Source organism: Colius striatus, chromosome 2 (assembly GCF_028858725.1).
Source record: "Colius striatus isolate bColStr4 chromosome 2, bColStr4.1.hap1, whole genome shotgun sequence".
In the NCBI taxonomy this organism is placed as follows: Eukaryota; Metazoa; Chordata; class Aves; order Coliiformes; family Coliidae; genus Colius; species Colius striatus.
In genome coordinates, this window is record NC_084760.1 from 47,900,473 (window position 1) to 47,918,315 (window position 17,843).

Consider the following 17,843-nt stretch of genomic DNA (forward strand, 5'->3'; position numbering starts at 1 on the left):
CGGCCCCGGAGCGCGGCGGGAGAGGGAGGGAGGGAGGGAGCGAAGCCGAGGGGAAGGGAAGGGAAGGGAAGGGGCGGGCGGCGCCCGGGCCCACGGGCGGGGCGCCCGCTCCCCGCCGCTCACGAACGCTGGCGATCTCGGTGCTTTCCCCGGGAGGGCGGTCGCGGCGTGCTGCGCCGGGCACGGCCCCGCTCCGGAGCCGCGGGCAGCACGCGGTGAGTCCTGCGCCCGGATCGCCAGCGGGACCCGAGTTACGCTTCCGCTGCTCGCAGCCCTGGTACTCCCAGGGGCCCTGTGCGCTGGCCGGGAGGACTCGGCCCACGGTGAGACCTGGCCCGGGGTGGGAACAGGGGTTTGGCATGGCCGAGCCACACAGTCAGATGCCTCTGCGCTCTCCTGCCTGTGAGGCTGCCGGAGCCAGGACCCTGTGGTTCCCCCCTGCCTGCCTCTGCGTGGGGAGGCGTGTAGCCCCCACGTCAGTCAAGCTGGGAGTGTGGAGCCTGTCCTCCTTCTGACACCCGCGGGATGGGCTGTAGTCCTGGGATGGGTTGTTTGGGGGTGAACCCATCCTGTCCTTTCTCACTCCCCCCTCCCCACCTTATCATTTGTCCTGCCGGCTGAGGCTGAGACCATCAGTGTCTGTCCTGCCTGCAGTGCCTTCATCATGAAGGTCAATGATGGGAGCTGCAACCACGTGAGCTGCATGGTCTGCAGCTGCCTCTTCTGCTGGCGCTGCCTGCAGGAGATCTCTGATGGGCACTTCCGGAGGTCAGTGGAGGACTGGGAGGGCTGGGGGGCTGCCAGCAGCTAAGGGGTGGCTACAGGAACTGCCCCTGGGCTGGGCTGGGGGTCCTGGTAGGAACTGTGGGGCTCGAATGGGGGGCAGCGAGGCCCTGCTGAGAGCTTCAGCCAGGTTTGGGACTGTCTGGGCTGTGGAGCTGATGAGGGTGAGGAGAACAGTCTGTGTTGCTGGGTCTGGCAGGGCTAGGGGCCTGGAGCCAGCTGTCAGCAGCTCAGGCTGGGATCCAGGTGGTGTCTGGAGCTTAGGATTGGGCTTTCTGTTTCCTCAGTGGGCCTGTGAGCGCTGTACTGGGCAGGGCAGAGACTTGGTGACGTCCCCCTTTAGGCTGCTACTCTCAGGCTCTGCATTTATTTGCAGGGAGGCATCAATGTGGAGCTGGAGGTGTCAATGGAAGCATAACCATGTCCTGCCTGGGAGCTGAGCCTGGGCCGTGAGCTGTCAGGGCAAAGTCTGTCTGGGCCCTTCCTGAGAGGCACCAGTGAAAGGGGTGGTGTTGCAGGCATCTCTGCAGAGTGAGGACTGTGCAGCTCTGGGGGACTCTCCAGCCAAGGTGCAATGGCCTGATGTGGGCAGGCGCGGAGGGTGGGCTCAGCCCCACACGGGGCCAGGCAGCAGGAGGACAGTGGGGGTGCTCCCTGTGCAAACACCCCATCAACCAGCACTGCAGGCACACGGCTGAGAGAGTGGCATGGTGCTGCAGAGCCTCAGCCAGCGACCAGTGTGGTGTGTGGCACCGATGGGGCCTGGGATGGGTCCTGTGACATCCTGGGAGCAGCACGTGGCTTGCAGCCAGACAGCCCTTGAGTTTGGTGTGGGACAGCTGGAGCTGTGGCCTGGAGCAGCCCTGGGGGAAGGGGCCAGGTCTCACTCTGCTGCTGCTATCTATCTGCCTGTCTGCCTCTAGCTGCTCCAGCAGTTTCCCAAGGGCCCGGGACTGTGCTCTGGCTCAGCGTGTGGGGTGCTGCAGGATGGAGTGGGGAGGCCTACCTGGATCCCTGTTGTGATGGGCACCACTCCAAAGCAGGAGAGAAAACTCTGTGGATGGTCCTGTGGCTTCTCCCAGCTGGAGGAAGCAGCAGCAGTGAGGCTGCCCAGGTGCCCACAGCTGCATCTACTGGTGGCACTGGGATCATGAGCCCCCATGCCACCCACATCCTGTGCAGGGGTGGCCCTGGCTGGTACTGGCTCCTGCATCAAAAACTTGACCAGGAAGTTCTTCATGACCAGGAAGAAAGTTTAAAGCAAATTCTCTCAAGACTGATGCTTTGCAGCAGGAGCACAACAGCAGGCACTGGACAGTGCAAACAATTTTTAACTCCACCAAGTGAAAGTGCTTCTTGGTTCAACCTCCCAGGCCCCTGCAGCTCTGGACACTGCCCAGGACTGGGATTTACCCTCCTGCATGAGGCTCTACAGCATTGCTGCTGTCGTCATTCCAAAAAGGAGGTGTGGAAACTAGGGGGACTTCAGAAATAACAACTGCTTTTAGGAGGGGAAAAAATAATTCTAATTCCCGTGACTTTTATTCTGGAGCTGGGAGAACTTGGGCAGCACATTCACAGCAGGGAAGAAGCATCGGGTACTGAGTTGCCCTGTAGCCAGAGTGATCCTGACATAGACCTGTCTGGCAGCAATAAAAGATGCCCTGAGAAGAAACTGACTTTTTCAAAGGTAAAAAAAAAAATCTCCTTGGGAGCTTTACTTTCATAGCACCATTCTAAGGGAGCTTCAGCTCATCCAGAAAGTTTCCGAATGCAGAAACAGCCCGAGCAGTGTCTGACTGCAGCACCTGTAGGTGGCTGTGGTTCTCCCAACCCTAGGCAAAAGCCTGGATGATCCAGGGACCAAGCCAGTTCAGGTCTGGTCACATTGTCACTAGAGAGCCACCAGACAGAGAGGCTGAATCTCAGGGGCACTGTGTGAGGAGCTCCAGGATGACACAAGTGATGCTTCCATCCAGGCTGGTGAGGACAGACTGAACTGCAAAGACAACAGCCCAGGACTTCACCTTCAAAAGAGAAAGGCTCGCAAGGTGAGGCAGTGCCCAGAGCACCCCCCATGCTCTCCCACCACAGGGGAACTCCACAGCAGTAGGAGGAAGCAGGGACAAAGGTGACCCAGCTGCAAATTTCCTCTGTGCTGCCCCTCGTGCCCTGCAGTGCCTGGTGAAAGGGTACAGCGCAGGGAGGAGCAGCCGACCTTTCCCTCCGTTGATTTAATGGCTCAGGGGCTTTCTCTCCTGCAGGAGCAGCTGCAGTATGACACACACAAGAGCATTTCCCCATGCAGCACGCTGGGCAGGAGCTGCCTTCTGTGTCTGAGGACAGTGTCCATCTCAATGGGGTTCTGCATGCTGTGGGCAGGTGAGCTCAGGAGGGTGCCTGGTACCCCCAGCCCTTCAGCAGACACAAACTGTCTCTGTGTCCCTCAGACTGTCCTTGGTGCAGCCGCCTGAGGGTGAAGAAAGGCACCAGGCTCAGGCACTGCAGGGAGGGCTGACCCTCTGTAAACCATTCTCAGAAGCTGCTTCTTGTGGGCTGCAGATGTCCCCTACAGTGCCTTGAGGCACCAGGGATAGATTTTCTCTTCCCCATCTTGCCTTGCTCACCCCCCACCCTCCAGAAAACAACCACGGACCAAAAGTACAGCTATGTTTTTCTGGGCTTTTAGTTTCAAAAAAGTATTGATTGAAAGTGTACAACAGAATGAGGTGTGGCAGCAGCACCACAGCCAGATTGTTTCACAAATAAAAACAGAAAGGGCCTTAAATAATCGGGTGCAGATTAAAAAAACCTCAACAGTGAAAAAGTTCTTCCCTCCAAACAGAAATTCACAGGCACAGAAATGGCAACAACCACATGGAGACAATGGGGGGACATCCTTCTCCTAACCACAAGGCTCTGTGCTCCCAGGCCACCACGGGCCCAGGGGGGCTCCCGCGCCGCGGCTGGGGGCTGCTCCCTCCTTGGAATGGTTACGGATGGACGGTGCGACATGGCCCTCGCTGCCCAGACCCGCCCCCCACCCCCCGCCCCGGACACGGACAAACAAGGCCTCTGCTAAGGCTAAAAAAAGGACAAGACTTTGGAGTCTTGAGTTCAGCATGTTTAAGAAACGAGAGTCTGGTGAGCGCAGGAGTGCCTGGAGGCTGCGCTAGTCCCGCTTGGCCTTCTTCTTGCTGCCACCGCCGCTCTCCTCGGCTGCCGCTGCCTCCTCCAGCCTCCGCTTCCCGCTCTCGGCGGGCGGGTGTGTGTTACGGGGTTTGAAACTGATGATGATGCAAGTCATGTTGTCACAGCCAGTGCCGTCTCCCGAGGTGTCTGGAGCCAAACACTGATCCAGCAGCTGCGGAGGGACGGGACGGGACGGGATAGGACAGGTCAGCAGAGAGCACAGGGCAGCCCCGGTGGGAGCCCGAGGAACAGCACTCTCTGACAGTGGGGGCTGCCGGGGCCAGAGCACCAGGGGCTGCTGGTAGCCCAGCACAGGACAGAAAGACTCAGCAGCCCTCCTGCTCTGAAAGTGGACAGAAACGCCTTTGGCTTGGCAGCCACCTGGAGGTCAGCAGTGCCCATCAGGGTGCTAAAGGAACCAAGTCCCGATTCAGAGGCATCTCTGCTCCTGTTTCTGCTGATGTTGCAGCCCATGTGCTGCCAGAAACCCCACATGCTGAGCAAAGGCAGTCTGAGGGAGAGGGAAGGCAGAGCCAGGCATCAAGCCAGGCTCAAGAGACTGGGAAACTCTGGACATTACCTCTTCTACAATGGAGGAGAGCGGCCTCAGGACTCCATTCTCATCCTTTTGGGTGATCTTGGACTGGATGAAATCCACCACTTCCTGGCTGCTCATCACATTCCTGCAGAGAATGGAGAGGTCAGAAGGGCAAGCGAGAGGATCAGTCATACCACAGTGCATTAGCACCCAGGGTCCTGAGGCCCAGCTCCACAGAAACACATGGAAAGAGTTGTGATGCGCAGGAAGTACAACTGTTCCCCCACTACTCACCAGATGCCATCACAGGCAATGACCATGAAGTCGTGGTCATCATTTATTGTCAGCACCTTGATGTCAGGCAAGGCAGAGATCATCTGTTCTTCTGGAGGCAGATTCTTGTTCCGCTTGTAGAAGTGATCACCTGTAGTGGGGAGGAGGGAGGATGGTCGCTTTTTCCGTGGCTGGGGCCTGTCACTGCTGCCTACGCCTGAACACTGAGAAACTGCAAGTTAAAGGGCAACCCTAGCAGAGTGGGAGCAACTCAGGCCACAGGTGGATCAGAGAAATCTGCCACATGTTCAAGGCATCGGCTCGGGCGAGCCCAACATGCTGTTTCAATACAATGGGAACGAGGTGCCTTTGTCAGCTCAGCATCTCTTCACCCCAATATGAGAGTCATGGCCCCACCTCATGGGGCAACACCAGGTGAACAGCCTGTAGCACCTGACAACACTGGCTGATATCTTGCAGCAGTGCTCTTGAGATGACACAGCCCATGTCTCAGGGCAGGATTTGGAGCTCCCCCCAGCCTGCCTTTGCTGAGGTAATACGAGATGCTCATTTCCAGCAGCGCAGACTGTCCAGGGACCCAATGCCCACATCACACTGCTGGGTCCAGGTCTTCCCAAACCCTCGGTAGCCAAAGCTCATGCTCAGCTCTAACTAGCAGGTTCATCTGGGATTACACCCTGGGGAGGGACTTGCAGGGCCACCAAGAAATAATAAGCGGAAGCCAGTGTCTCCCTAGATAAGCAAATTCCTAGTTTCCATTCTAAATGCATCTCTATCTCTTTACCCTAGAACAATAATTTTGATGGTTTTGGTCCTTCTGCATATGTACTCTCAACTCGCCCCCTTAGCTGCTGTTATTTCCTTCCCTTCTACTCTGCATTTTTCACTACTGTCTCTTATTCACTACCCTTTTATAACACCTCCCAGTGTCTCATCTGCTCAGACTGTAGCCATTGGCTGGTCCAAGACCTTGTTTGGCCGCTAACAGACATGCCCAGTCTCCTGAGCCACTAATTACCTCAGCAGTGCTCAAAAGAGACCAAAAGAGGAGTGGAAGTGGCAGCCACGTGCTGCCTAAAGCACTGCAGCAAATGTGGTGGAGTTTGTGCAATTAAAAGGTGAGGGTGGCTTGGGAACAAAATGAGCTCAAACTGCTACAACTTTAGGTCCCCAGGAAGCAACACAATAAGGTTCTTCATCAGTCTGCTAACAAAAAACCATCCTGCTAACAGTCTGGTTTTGAGGGAGTTTACAAGAGGTGGTTTCTGACAACCCAGTTGTTGGCACAACAGCCTCAGAGGCCTCACACTCTTTGTCCTGTGCTGAAGTCCGGCTGGCATCAGGTGTTGCTTTCCACTGTCAGTTTCATGGCCATTTGCTCTAATTAGACTGAAATCTCACCACATCAAATCTCCAAGAGGTCCTGTCCACCACCTAGTTAAAATCCATTCCTTAAACTCAGTGGCCAGCAAGCGCTGGCAGGAGAGACGTCCTGAGCACAGCACCCAGGCCAGGCATCAGCCCCCATCTGCTCACCGATTGCCCTGGAGAGGTTGAGGCCACCATTCACCCTCCCATCCATGGTGACCTTGCCACCAGCGTTCTTTATCCGGGCCAGCTCCACCTCGTCCTCTGGCTTGTGGTCGTAGGACATGTCGACAGCTTTGCCGCCCTCCGAGACGACGCAGCGCGAGTCGCCGGCGTTGGCCACGATCAGCTGCTTGCCCCGGATCAGCGCCACCACCGCGGTCGTCCCGCTGTCAGAGCCGGGCTGCAACACACAAAGGATGTTGCTGAGACTCCTTTCTCTTGCTCCACATCGGGTCAACAAGGGAAGCAGCACAAGCGACCACAGCATCCCAAACGCCAAGGTGCTGCATCTCACCCTTTCTTCCCATAAGCACCCCCAGAACAATGGAGAAAAGCCCGAGGGCAATGTGAAACACAGCAGGACTGTGTTCACAGAGAGGCAGGGTCAAGCCACGCCTCTGCTCCTGCCTCACAGAGCATCAGTAGCTCAGGGCTCTCCAGTGTTCAACATGTCCTACAATAACCACAGCTCTCACGTGTTGACTCCAGCCCCAGCCCAGCCTCAAGCAGAAGCCCCGTCACAAGCCAGGAGAACATCTCTCCAAAGAGGGAAAGTTGGCACCTTGGAAGCTGTAGTCCAAACTGAGGTTTCCAAACCCACTTGGACGTGTTCCTGTGCCGCCTTGAGGGGAACCTGCTTTACAGGGGATTGGGCTGGATGAGCTCTGCAGGGCCCTGCCAACCCCCACCATTCAGGGATTCTGTCCCCTTTTCCTGTTATTCTGGGTCCCTGACAATCTGCCAGCACTGCCATAGGCTGAGGAGCCACAGCTTTGGTCTGGCAAAGAGAAATGCTCTGCCCAGGAGCTGCAGTGCCAGGCAGAGCAGTCCTGCCTCCTCCTTCCATGCCACCCCCCAGCAGTGGGGTCAGCCTCTTTGGTCTCAGCCTGCTGCCCAGATTCAGGCCTTGTTGTTGGTCTTCTGCCTAAGGTCGGGTTGTCGGCAGCTACATTCAGGAGGAGAAAAGGAACGTTTTATCCCCATCCGAACAGAAACAGCTCCTCACTGAGTCCCTCCCACGTGCCCTTGGCTCCACACTATGCTGCAGAACACAAGAATGGGTGTGCACCTCCTCTTTCCCCTCCATGCCTGGTAACAACATTTCCTCCTCTTCATCCTCATCCTCCTCTGCTTCTTCAGTGTCATCTTCATCGTCTTCATTCTCTGCCTCTTCACTGCTGTAACCATCCTCATCTTCACTGCATTCCTACAAGAAATGAGAGATATGCCCAGGAGTCACACAGGACCACCTCAGTGCCCTCCCCAGCCAGCTGGTCCCTCCATCCTGAGGACAGATGACAAGTTTGACCCAGTGAGATGACCTGGTGCCTTTCCCCCACACCTGATGTCTAGTTTCAGCTACCACGGTGAATGAAGGGATGGTGCATGCAGCAAGACCGTGGGCTGTCCCTTGTGTCTGCTGCACAGATGAGGGTACGTGTCCTTCAGGGTTATCTAAACAATCCCCAACGCTCCCATGAGATGGCCTCAAAGTACCAGCCTGAAAAACCTGCTCCTAGGACACACCTAGGATGAGCCAGAGGCCCGTAGCTCAGGTACCACAGTAAGCAATGCATTCTGCCCAGCCAGAAGGCCACTCTGCCCCAGTGCTGTTTCCTACCTCACTGTCTTCCTCCTCTTCCTCAACCTCATCTGACTCATCCTCACTGTCCTCAAAAAATTTGGATTTGGTTGTGCGCTGGGGCTTTCCCGTGGAGGAGCAGGAGGGCCCGGCCTCCCCAGTAGAAGAGGTGACGGCCTCGTCACCTTTGCCTAGTTCAGGCTTCTGCAGAGCAGGGCTGTTGCCTCCAGCGCTGTCTTTGTCTGAGGTGGAGGAAATACCCGTGATTTCTTCATCTGGCTTCCCATTCTTCCTCTCCTTGTGGTCGGTAAGCTCCCCTGGGTCAGCCTCTCCATTCATATTTGACTCCCCATCATGCTGCTTGCCTGTCCCCTCCGCAGAGTTCTCCCCAGCTTGAGATAAAGACTTGGTTTTGAGGTTCTTGGTGCAGTTTTGTCCGTAACGTGTGAGAAGCTCCTCGATGGTCATTGTGGCTTCTTCGTGGAGAAGAGCAGCTTCCTCATTATCCACTAAAAATGGAAAAGGGGAGGGGGTGAGGACAAAGAGGGTCAGAAAGCAGGACACATCCCCACAGCAGCAGCTCGGCAGCGAGCTACCCAGGCTGGAGGCTGCTGTGCAGCCAGGCTCCCATGATGCTCAGCAGGGATGGGCACAGGCAGCCAGGCCTGCACTGTCCCACAGCTTCCAGGCTGCAGGTGAGCCACGTGCAAGTGGCAGGGCCGGGGCTTCCAAGCACAGCCAAGGCTGGCAGGCTGTGAGTCACCCTGCTGCCCCTGGCCCAACGCTATGTGTTGGCTGTGTAGGCAGCACACAGCACTTAAATCAGATGTGAGGCTGGAGGGTAAAGAGCCTTGTATTTCTCAAGTGCAGGCTCATCTGAAGCTGCAAGGGAAGCAGACAGCCTGCTTTTGTGTGCAGATCTGCTCATTAATACTGCAACCAGGAACAAGAAGGTTTTGTTATAGCAGTTGCTCCATGGGCCTTAAGCACCAGAGGGATCCCAACCAGCTGTAATGTACACACAGAGATGACAGAACAGCTCTAGGCAGTGAGTGCAGTATCTCCCAAGTGGGACACTAGACACAGGGTGACTTTCCCTAAACTATGAGCCAATGACCACTGCTTCCCTATTGACACCCTTGTGGTTATCATTTTCTTTGCTATTTAATCCCCAAAGGAAAAGAAACACCCATATCCCAAATACTCCTAAAAATATAGGACAAAAAGAAAAAAAAAAAGTCACCCAACCAACCACTTTGTCCCTGTCAGCCGGAGAAAGAGGGCCAAGAGATCCAACATTTCAGACTAACAGCACTAAAGGTGATGGTATCGCTCTCTGCTTCAGGGTTACTGACAGGATGCTCAGCTGAGAGCAGCACGGTGTCCTACCCTGGGATGCACCTTCTAGCAGGCTTCAGGGTATGGCAACCACTTGCTGGTGGAAAAGCACACATCCTGCTTTATCACAAAAAGAATTACTTGAAGGAATCTACTCCAGCCCCATCTGCAGCTGGCGTCTGCCACCAGTTCGGGGGAGCCAGACACTGGACATGACGCCGTTTTTCACAGCTTTGCCCAATTCCTGGCTCAGAGGCTTCTGACACATCCTAAAGCTCTGCTCCCTGTGGAGGCAGCCCTATGGCAAACTGTGACCAACTGGCAGTTCAACTCCAGCTGAAATTCAGCGATGAAATTTGGACAGAAAACCTCTTGTTAAAGGAAATCTGGCCCAACTACTCTCAGTTTCCATCCTGGAGTTGCAGTCCTGTCTATTCAGTGACATCTGACTTACCATCATCTTCATCAGCAACTTTCTCCTTCTCATCTTCATCATCTTGGGGTCGTCCAGCCATCTGAGAGAGCTCTTTAATCACCTCCTCAGTGGTCAGCTTGGCATCTATGGCTAAGAAAGCATCTTCCAAGGCCTATGTATGAACACAGACGTCAGAGTGTGCACAGTTTCATCTTCCTTATAGGATCCCTGTGTGTCATGCTGTGCAATCAAGTCCCTTCCAGAATGCACAAGATATACAACTACAAAATGGCTGAGGCTGGCAGGGACTTCTGGGGTCCACCTTGATCCAACACTTGGCTCCAGCACAGACACCCAGAGCCAGCTGCCCAGGACCATGTCCAGACAATTGAAGAGCTCCAAGGGTGGAGACTCCACCACCTCCCTGGGAAACCTGTGCCTGTGTCACCCTCACACTGAAAAAGTGTTTCCTGAAGTTCAGAGGGAACTTTCTGGGGACCAGCGTATGTCTGTGGCCTCTGGCTCTGGGTACCACTGGCAGAGCCCAAATCCCTCTTCTTCCTCTCCTCCCCACAGGTATCTGGCACAAGCTCCCCAGGGAGCTGGTAGAGTCCCCATCCCTGAAGTGATCCCAAAGCTGTGTAGTTGAGGGACATGGGTTAGTGGTGGGCTTGGCAGGGTGAGGGCAGTGGTTAGACTTCATGAGCTTAAAGGTCTTTTCCAACCCAAATGACTCTATGGTTCTACAACAGCCTTGGCTCCAGTGCCCCAGAGCCTGCTCTGCTTCCAGCTGAGCAGTCCCAGCTCTGTCAGCCTCTCCCCACAGGAGAGATGCTCTGGCCCTTCAGCACCTCAGTGGCCCCTCACTGGACTCTCCCCAGTCTGTCCACGTCTCTCTCATACTGTGGAGCCCAGTACTCCCGGATGGCCTCACCAGTGGTGAGCAGAGGGGAAGGGTCACCCCCTCTCTTGCCTGGCAATGCTTTGCCCACTGCAACCCCACCGCCTGCACAGCAAGGGCACGTTTTGGCTCTGGTCACCTCAGAGTCCCCCATGATCCCCGCGGCCTTTTCTGCCGCCCCTCGCTCCAGCTGGGTGCCCCCAGAACGTCCTGCTGCTGTGGGGCTGTTCCTCCCCAGGGCCGGGACTCTGCGCTCCCCCTCGCTGGACTCCACAAGGTTCCTGTCAGCGCGTCTCTCTGGCCAGTGCAGACCCCCTGCCCCACCGAGCAGCACAACCCTCTGGGCACAGCCGCTCCTCCAGCCTGGTGGCAGCTGCAGACTCACTGAGGGCGGCTCTGCCCCATGCTCCAGACTGTTAGTGAAGCTGTTAAATGAGACTGGAGCCGGTAATGACCTCTGGGCTGCACACTGGTCGTAACTGGCCCTGGACTCCACTTTGTGCCACTGTTCCCCTGCTCTGGGCCCAACGACACAGCCCGTGCCCAGCCCCCTGCACTGTGCTCAGCCCCCCGCACTGCCACAGCATATCCAGCTGCAGGGCTGTGTTCCAAGGCCCTGTACTGAGCAGCTCAGCATACAGCTGCTGCACTTGGCAGCCAGGCTCACTGCTGCCAGCTCGGAAGCAGCAAAGCACCATGCTGGGGTGTTTCAGCCCAGAGCAATAGACACAAACTGATTAGAGTTTGCTTGCAAAGAATCATTTTGGTCGGAAAAGACCTTTGAGCTCAAGTCCAACCGCATCCCTCACCTCGCCAAGCCCACCGCTAACCCATGTCCCTCAGCACTTCAGCTACACGGCTTTTCAGTAGCACCAGGGATGGGGACTCCACCAGCTCCCTGGGCAGCCTGGGACAGGGGCTGACAGCCCTCTCAGGGAAAAAGCTCTTCCTCAGTTTCAATCTAAAGCTACCCTGGGGCAACTTGAGGCCATTTCCTCTTGTCCTCTAATTCGTTCCTGGAGAGAAGAGACTGATCCCATCTCCCTGGCCACAACCTTCTCCTGTTAGGGAGTTGTAGAGAGTGATGATCATAGAATCATAGATTATGTCTCCCCTCAGGCTCCTCTTCTCCAGGCTGAACACCCCCAGGGCCCTCAGCCCTTCCCCAGCTCCGCTGCCCGGCTCTGGACACGCTGCGGCCCCTCAGTGTCCCTCTGGCAGTGAGGGGCCCAACACTGAACACAGCACTCGAGCTGCGGCCTCACCAGGGCCCAGCACAGGGGACGGCCACTGCCCTGGGCCTGCTGCCACACTTTGTAAGCTATCCTCAATCTAGGCATGAATGGAAGCTGGGAAGGGACTGCTTTCCCCTCACCCATACCACCACAGACCCCAGCACCAGCCCTTGGGATCCCCAATGTCAAGGGAGAATTACAACAGAAGGCTCACTTGGTGGAAGCAAGACATCAACCAATTTCCCACCATGGACCAAAACTACTCCCACCCCCAAAAACAACCCACCAAAGCCACTAAAAGCAGGAGCCCACACCTTTAACTGGAAGATGTCTGAAAAAGTTAAATAAAAAAGGGGGCAAAAACAAGTGCAGGGAAATGGAAGGTGATTTATGATTGAAAATACAAACACGTGGTGCACACTGCTCAGAACCAGGAAGGGGAATTGAAATGGAAGACATGGCAGATGGACCTTGGAGGGACAAGGCCCTGCATGTAAGTATTAGGTACCTTTCCTCTGCATTGGTGCTTACTCGTTTCAGGGCAGAGACAGATTCTCACCTTTTGCAATTTGCCTTCCTTATAGGCCTTCTGGTCTTTGATTATCTCAGGAAGATACTTGGCACAGTACAGGGCAACTTCTTCTCCTGAAAGGGAGTAGACATCTTTTAAAGATGCTGGTCCTTGCGGAAGCAAAACACAATTCTGAGCAACTGAACTCCTGAGGCAAATCTTGGGACACGGACCAGAATTAACCCAGAGATGGGAACGTCTGGCAGCAACAGACTGCTGGGGATCCCCTCCCCACTCCCACACCTCCCAGCAGGCTGCACCTCCAGAACAGCATGATTTGCTGATGACCCCTGGCAAACCTCAATGAGCCCTCACCCATCATGTCTGGGCAATGCTATAAGCTTCCTGACAGAGAGTTTAAGCCCATCCTACCTGGAAAATTTCATTTTCCACATGTAAGTGCAGGGATAAACAACAAGCAGAGAAAAAGGGAAGCTTTTGGTCAGTGCAAGCTCTCAGATCAATACCAACATGTGATGAACAGCACAAAGAGTGTTATGTATTTTAGTGTGTATTTTAAATCAAGGAAAACACAGTATCACAACCTGGAGATGAGTCTCTCAGGAAGATAAGGGTCCTGATGGCCAGTCATCTCTGTACTGGAGGGTGTGCATGTGCGTGGCATGAGTGAATGGTGGCCAGAACACCGGGCTGCAGAGAGCACAGAGGACAACTTGGATTGGTGGTCAAACCAACTCAAACCAAGCACCCACTCCTACAGCAGCTGGAAGGTTTTCAAGAGTCAGAAGCAGTCCAGCAGGTTGGTAGTTAACACTGTTGAGTGTGGAACAGAGTGCAGGAGAGAGTTTTTGTGATCGTGACAGTGCTACTGAGAGGATGAAGATTAAACAGGGTGAAGGACTGTGAATTTCTGTAGTTCAGCTCAGCAAGAGGGATCAGAGAAAATTATGTAGCTTGTGAGAGATCAGTCTGGGAATACAGAGCTTTTTTGAGAGGTGAAGAACAATGTAGGACGTAGGAACCTGGCTTAAAGGTCATGGGTAAGAAAACTTAAGAGCTAGAAACTGAGAAACAAACTAAATGACAGCCACAGAAGGGTGACAGAGAGAAGAGCAAGGCAGACCATGGGCAGGTGGAGGGGTCCAACTGAGGGGTCCAGTGGCTGCAACAGCCACTCAGCTCCTGTCCTCCCTGCTCTCACGTCCCTTCTCTCAGCAAAACGGAGGCTGTGCTGGTAGCTGGGCATGATGAGAAGTACTGCAGCTCTGTGAAGGAAAAGGGAGCTGGGCAATCAAGGGGAAAGCATAAGAAGGGTGGGAAGTAGCTCAGCTTAGCAAAGGGAGAGGCAGAAGGAACGCTGTGGGAAGCAAAGGGGTGGTGAGATTTGAGAGAAAGAAAGAAATGGCAGACAGGGGACTTTTAAAATGTGCCTGCAGAAAAGGGATCAAGCGACCATTGACAAAGAACAGAAACCTTGTGAAACAGTTGGAAGTTAAAATAGCACTGCAGAAAGTTCAGTGCTATAGATTTAGACAACAAAGAGCCTGAGCTCTGCTCTGACCGTGCTCTCAGAAACACAGAATGGGAGGAAAGACAAAAAAAAAGATGACAGAAAAATAAGTGATCCAACAGAGAAATGGGAATGACTAAAGCATTTTAGTGAGATCTCAGAAGGGAATACCAAGGTGAAGTGACAACCACAGGCCAGGTGTGAAAATAAAGGACTGTCCAGACCTTACAGGATCTTGAATTAAGAGGACAACTAATGCCCACTGACATGGAACTTAAGGAAGCAGGTCCTGCCACTTCAACTCAATATCTGCTCTTAAAGATAGTGGGATTTTGGCTGATAAAACAAAGCGTGCTGATGTAACAGATTTAGGTAAGGTATATAACATGCAGATATATATCATATATATCATATATAACTTAGAATTATATATTACATAGAACTGTTTCAGATGGAAAGACCTTTAAGACTATAACATGCAACCGCTAAAAGCACTTCCATATCTGCCACTGCGCCATGTCCCACGCGCATACGTGCATATGAGACAGCACCTTTGCTTTAGAAGTTAAGCTTTCAAGACAGCACGTGGAGAACAGGTTAAGGAACTGCCAATGACCAGTCACGAGATGAAACGGAACAAATCACATGTGAAGATGTCTTTATATGCAGTCTTGAAAGTCTGGCTCCAGATGATACTGTAACATTTTTTATCAAAGAGCCAAAACAACCCAAAATTTCCAAGAGCAAACTGTAGACAGAGGGAGTGGTGAATCACGACAGTAACGGGTCCTCCAGATCACCTCATGAACCATGGGGAGTGTGCAGGGACTGCTCAGAGGTATGGCTGCCAAGGAAAACATGTGCAGAGTCCTGGACCACAGCAGAAAATCAGCCAGTGGATCCAAACCCTCTATGAGGCTGCCCTGGATCAACAGGCCAGGAGCACATCTTATGTGCCCTTTTATTTAGGCTGTTTTAAGTAGGGTGTAAATTCACAGCCACAAATCAGCATGTGCAGAGGACATCAGCAGTTGCTACATCCTACATTGCTACAGAGACCGAGGGCAGCAGCCTGTCCCAGGGACAGTCTGCCTGGGCAGTTGGCTGCAGGGACACGGGGCTCTGTGCAGGCAGAGCTGCGCCAGGAGAGGCCCAGGATGTGGCCAGCACCTTGGCCATCAGCTGGACACAGGGGCAATGAACTCCCACAAAAAGGCCTAACCAACAAGCACAGCAGTCACTGAGTGCCTCAGAGGCCTGAGGAGGGAAAAGAAACGGGAAAACTGCAGGAATACCTAATCCCAAACCAGGACCTACAGGACAGGAAATAAGCCCAGGAGGCCACTGACAGGACTGCTGGTTATCATAGGGGCAGCTACAATCTCTTCAGCTTATCTTTGAACTTGCAGTCATTCACTCCAGTCTTCAAAAGGGACAAGAAGAAAGGCCAGGAAAGCTACAGGTCAGTTAGCCTCACCTACATTCCTGGAAAGGATGAACTGCTCAAGCTCAATACCATCTCTAAACGTATGAAGGAAAAGATGGTTATCAGGGTGAGTCAACATGGATTCAAGGGCAAATCCTGCCTGACCAACCTGATAGTCATCTATGACGCCATGACTGGCTGCCTAGATGAGGAGAGAACAGTGGATGTGATCTACCTTGACTTCAGCAAGATTTTTGACACTGTCTCCCATAACAGCCTCATCAGAAAGCTCAGGCAGTGTGGGTTGGAAGAGTGGATGGGGAGGTGGATGAAAAACTGGCCAAATGACAGACCCAGAGGGTGGTGATCAACAGCACCGAATTGAGTTGGAAGCCCGTGGCCAGTGGAGTTCCACAGGGATCACTTCTGTGGCCAGTCTCATTCAACATCTTCATCAATGACCTGGATGAGGGGATAGAGTGAACCTCAGCAAGTTCCCTGATGGCACCAAACTGGGAGGACTGGTTGATTCACCAGAGACTGTGCTGCCATTCAGCTGGATCTGGACAGGCTGAGAGTGGGGCAGAGTGGATCCTCCTGAGGTTCAGCAAAGGCAAGTGCAGAGTCCTGCATCTGGAGAGGAACAACCCCTGCACCAGGACAGGCTGGGGGTGACCTGCCAGAGAGCAGCTCTGCAGAGAGGGACCTGGGAGTGTTGGTGGGCAGCAAATAAACATGAGCAGCGATATACCCTTGTGGTCCTTGAAGGTCAGTGGCATCCTGGGGAGCATGCAAAAGAGTGTGGGCAGCAGGTGGAGGGAGGTTCTCCTCCTCCTCTGCTCTGTTTTGATGAGGCCTCATCTGGAGTCCTGTGTCCAGTTCTGGACTCCCCAGCTCAAGAGAGAGAGGGAACTGCTGGAGAGAGGCCAGCGCAGGGCTACCAAGGTGCTGAGGGGACTGGAACATCTCTGTGAGGAGGAAAGGCTGCGGGACCTGGGGCTGTTCAGCCTGGAGAAGGTTGAGGAGGGGAACTCATCAATGCTGAGAAATCCCTAAAGGGTGGGTGTGGAGAGGATGGGGCCAGTGTTTGTTGTGTGGTGGCCAGTGCCAGGACAAGGGGTAATGGGCACAAGCTGGAACCCAGCAAGTGCCAGTGGCACAGGAAGAGAAAGTTGTTTGGTGTTGAGGTGAGGGAGCCCTGGCCCAGGCTGCCCAGGGAGGGTGTGGAGGCTCCTTCTCGGGAGGTTTCCAAACCTGCCTGGACATGTTCCTGTGCCCCCTGATGGAGGGAAATCTGCTTGAGCAGGGGCTTGGGCTGGGTGAGCTCTGCAGGGCCCTACCAACCCCCACCATTCTGGGATTCTGGGATTCCTGACCATCCAATTTGGACACAGCATGATGGCACTGAGATCCCTTACTCTTCTCATTTTGACTCTCTCTGGGGCATTGAACTGCATCATCCAGAGTGTACTATGGAGATGCAGGTGGATCCTATCTGCATCAAGCCATGCCATGTCATGCTGTGCCCTGCAGCTCTTCAGAGGCTTCTCTCATGGCCTTACCCAAACGTCAAACAGGAACAGAGTGGGCAAGAGCTCGCATCACTTGTACCAGGTTAACTGTTCTGGCAGGAAAGGACTGGTAACAGTTACCTGCTGAGGTAAGAAAAGGAGAAGGGAGCAAGCGAAGAGCACCTGGTCCCTGTCCAACAGGGTCTGGTGACGTGCAGCAGCTTTGTGCAATCTCTAGTGCTGGAAGCAGCCGACAGAGCTAATAATACTCGTGTGGACACCTGATCACCCACCAGATGGAAAAGGTGACCCAATGTTCCGATCTTTCTAGCACAGCTAGAGACAAGGGATTTTCTTCACAGCAAGAAGTAGCTTGATCTGAGAAAGCCAGTGACACCTTTGGCCCCAGCATGTCCCCAGGAGCGGGCAGAGCAGGAGAGGGAAAATGCTTTCTGCCAGCCTGGCAGCACGGCACAAAGCAATGCAAGAGAGAAAGATCTTGCTCTGTTACCACTGAAGCAGGAAGCCAGCTGCAGTGTGAAAAGCTTTGGCAGTGAAACAAGTAATTTATTTGAAACAGGGACACAGATTAAACAGTGATTTGGGAACGTCCGAAGGGCTTGACTGTGGTTACCTAATAAGACTGTAATTAAATTACTCTAATTTGTAAAAAAATGTAACAAGACAAATTACTGTAAGAGAAATTGCCATAGAAGACAAGACACCCTTGCTGCTACCCATACAGCTCCAGCCTAGCTATCACAACAAACATTTCTGCTGCAAACTCAAGAGGCTTCACAAAGGACCCTTTTGCCAGTCTCCTGAAATTCTCTCTTCATGGGCTCACACTCTGACCTGGCCACCCTCTGTGATCAGAGCTGTTTGTGGCAGTAGCCCATCTCCCTTGGTCAGAGGACACAGAGGTGCTCACTTACAGGGTTTTAACCAAAACATCTCGGAAAACCAGATTCTCCTTTGGAGTTCTCTGTCTGTGGA

The 17,843-nt window shown here is 53.8% G+C and overlaps 1 protein-coding gene and 1 long non-coding RNA gene across 2 annotated transcripts in view; one reads left to right on the forward strand and one right to left on the reverse strand.

Moving 5' to 3' along the window:
* The first annotated feature begins 140 nt into the window (after window positions 1-140).
* LOC133624930 (uncharacterized) lies at window positions 141-3,155 on the forward strand. Its single transcript, XR_009818197.1, has 3 exons — window positions 141-215; window positions 655-768; window positions 1,160-3,155. It is a non-coding gene; the product is annotated as an uncharacterized LOC133624930 (long non-coding RNA).
* Window positions 3,156-3,460: 305 nt separating this feature from the next.
* The window catches only part of PPM1G (protein phosphatase, Mg2+/Mn2+ dependent 1G), a 30,752-nt gene continuing 16,369 nt past the window's right edge, over window positions 3,461-17,843 (reverse strand). The window contains exons 3-10 of the mRNA XM_061990347.1: window positions 12,428-12,513; window positions 9,772-9,904; window positions 8,019-8,488; window positions 7,467-7,604; window positions 6,344-6,578; window positions 4,808-4,937; window positions 4,556-4,658; window positions 3,461-4,147 (exon numbers count right to left, since the gene is read on the reverse strand). Of these exons, the coding sequence (XP_061846331.1) occupies window positions 3,956-4,147; window positions 4,556-4,658; window positions 4,808-4,937; window positions 6,344-6,578; window positions 7,467-7,604; window positions 8,019-8,488; window positions 9,772-9,904; window positions 12,428-12,513 (1,487 nt within the window). The 3' untranslated portion in view covers window positions 3,461-3,955. The remainder of the gene's footprint in view (window positions 4,148-4,555; window positions 4,659-4,807; window positions 4,938-6,343; window positions 6,579-7,466; window positions 7,605-8,018; window positions 8,489-9,771; window positions 9,905-12,427; window positions 12,514-17,843) is intronic.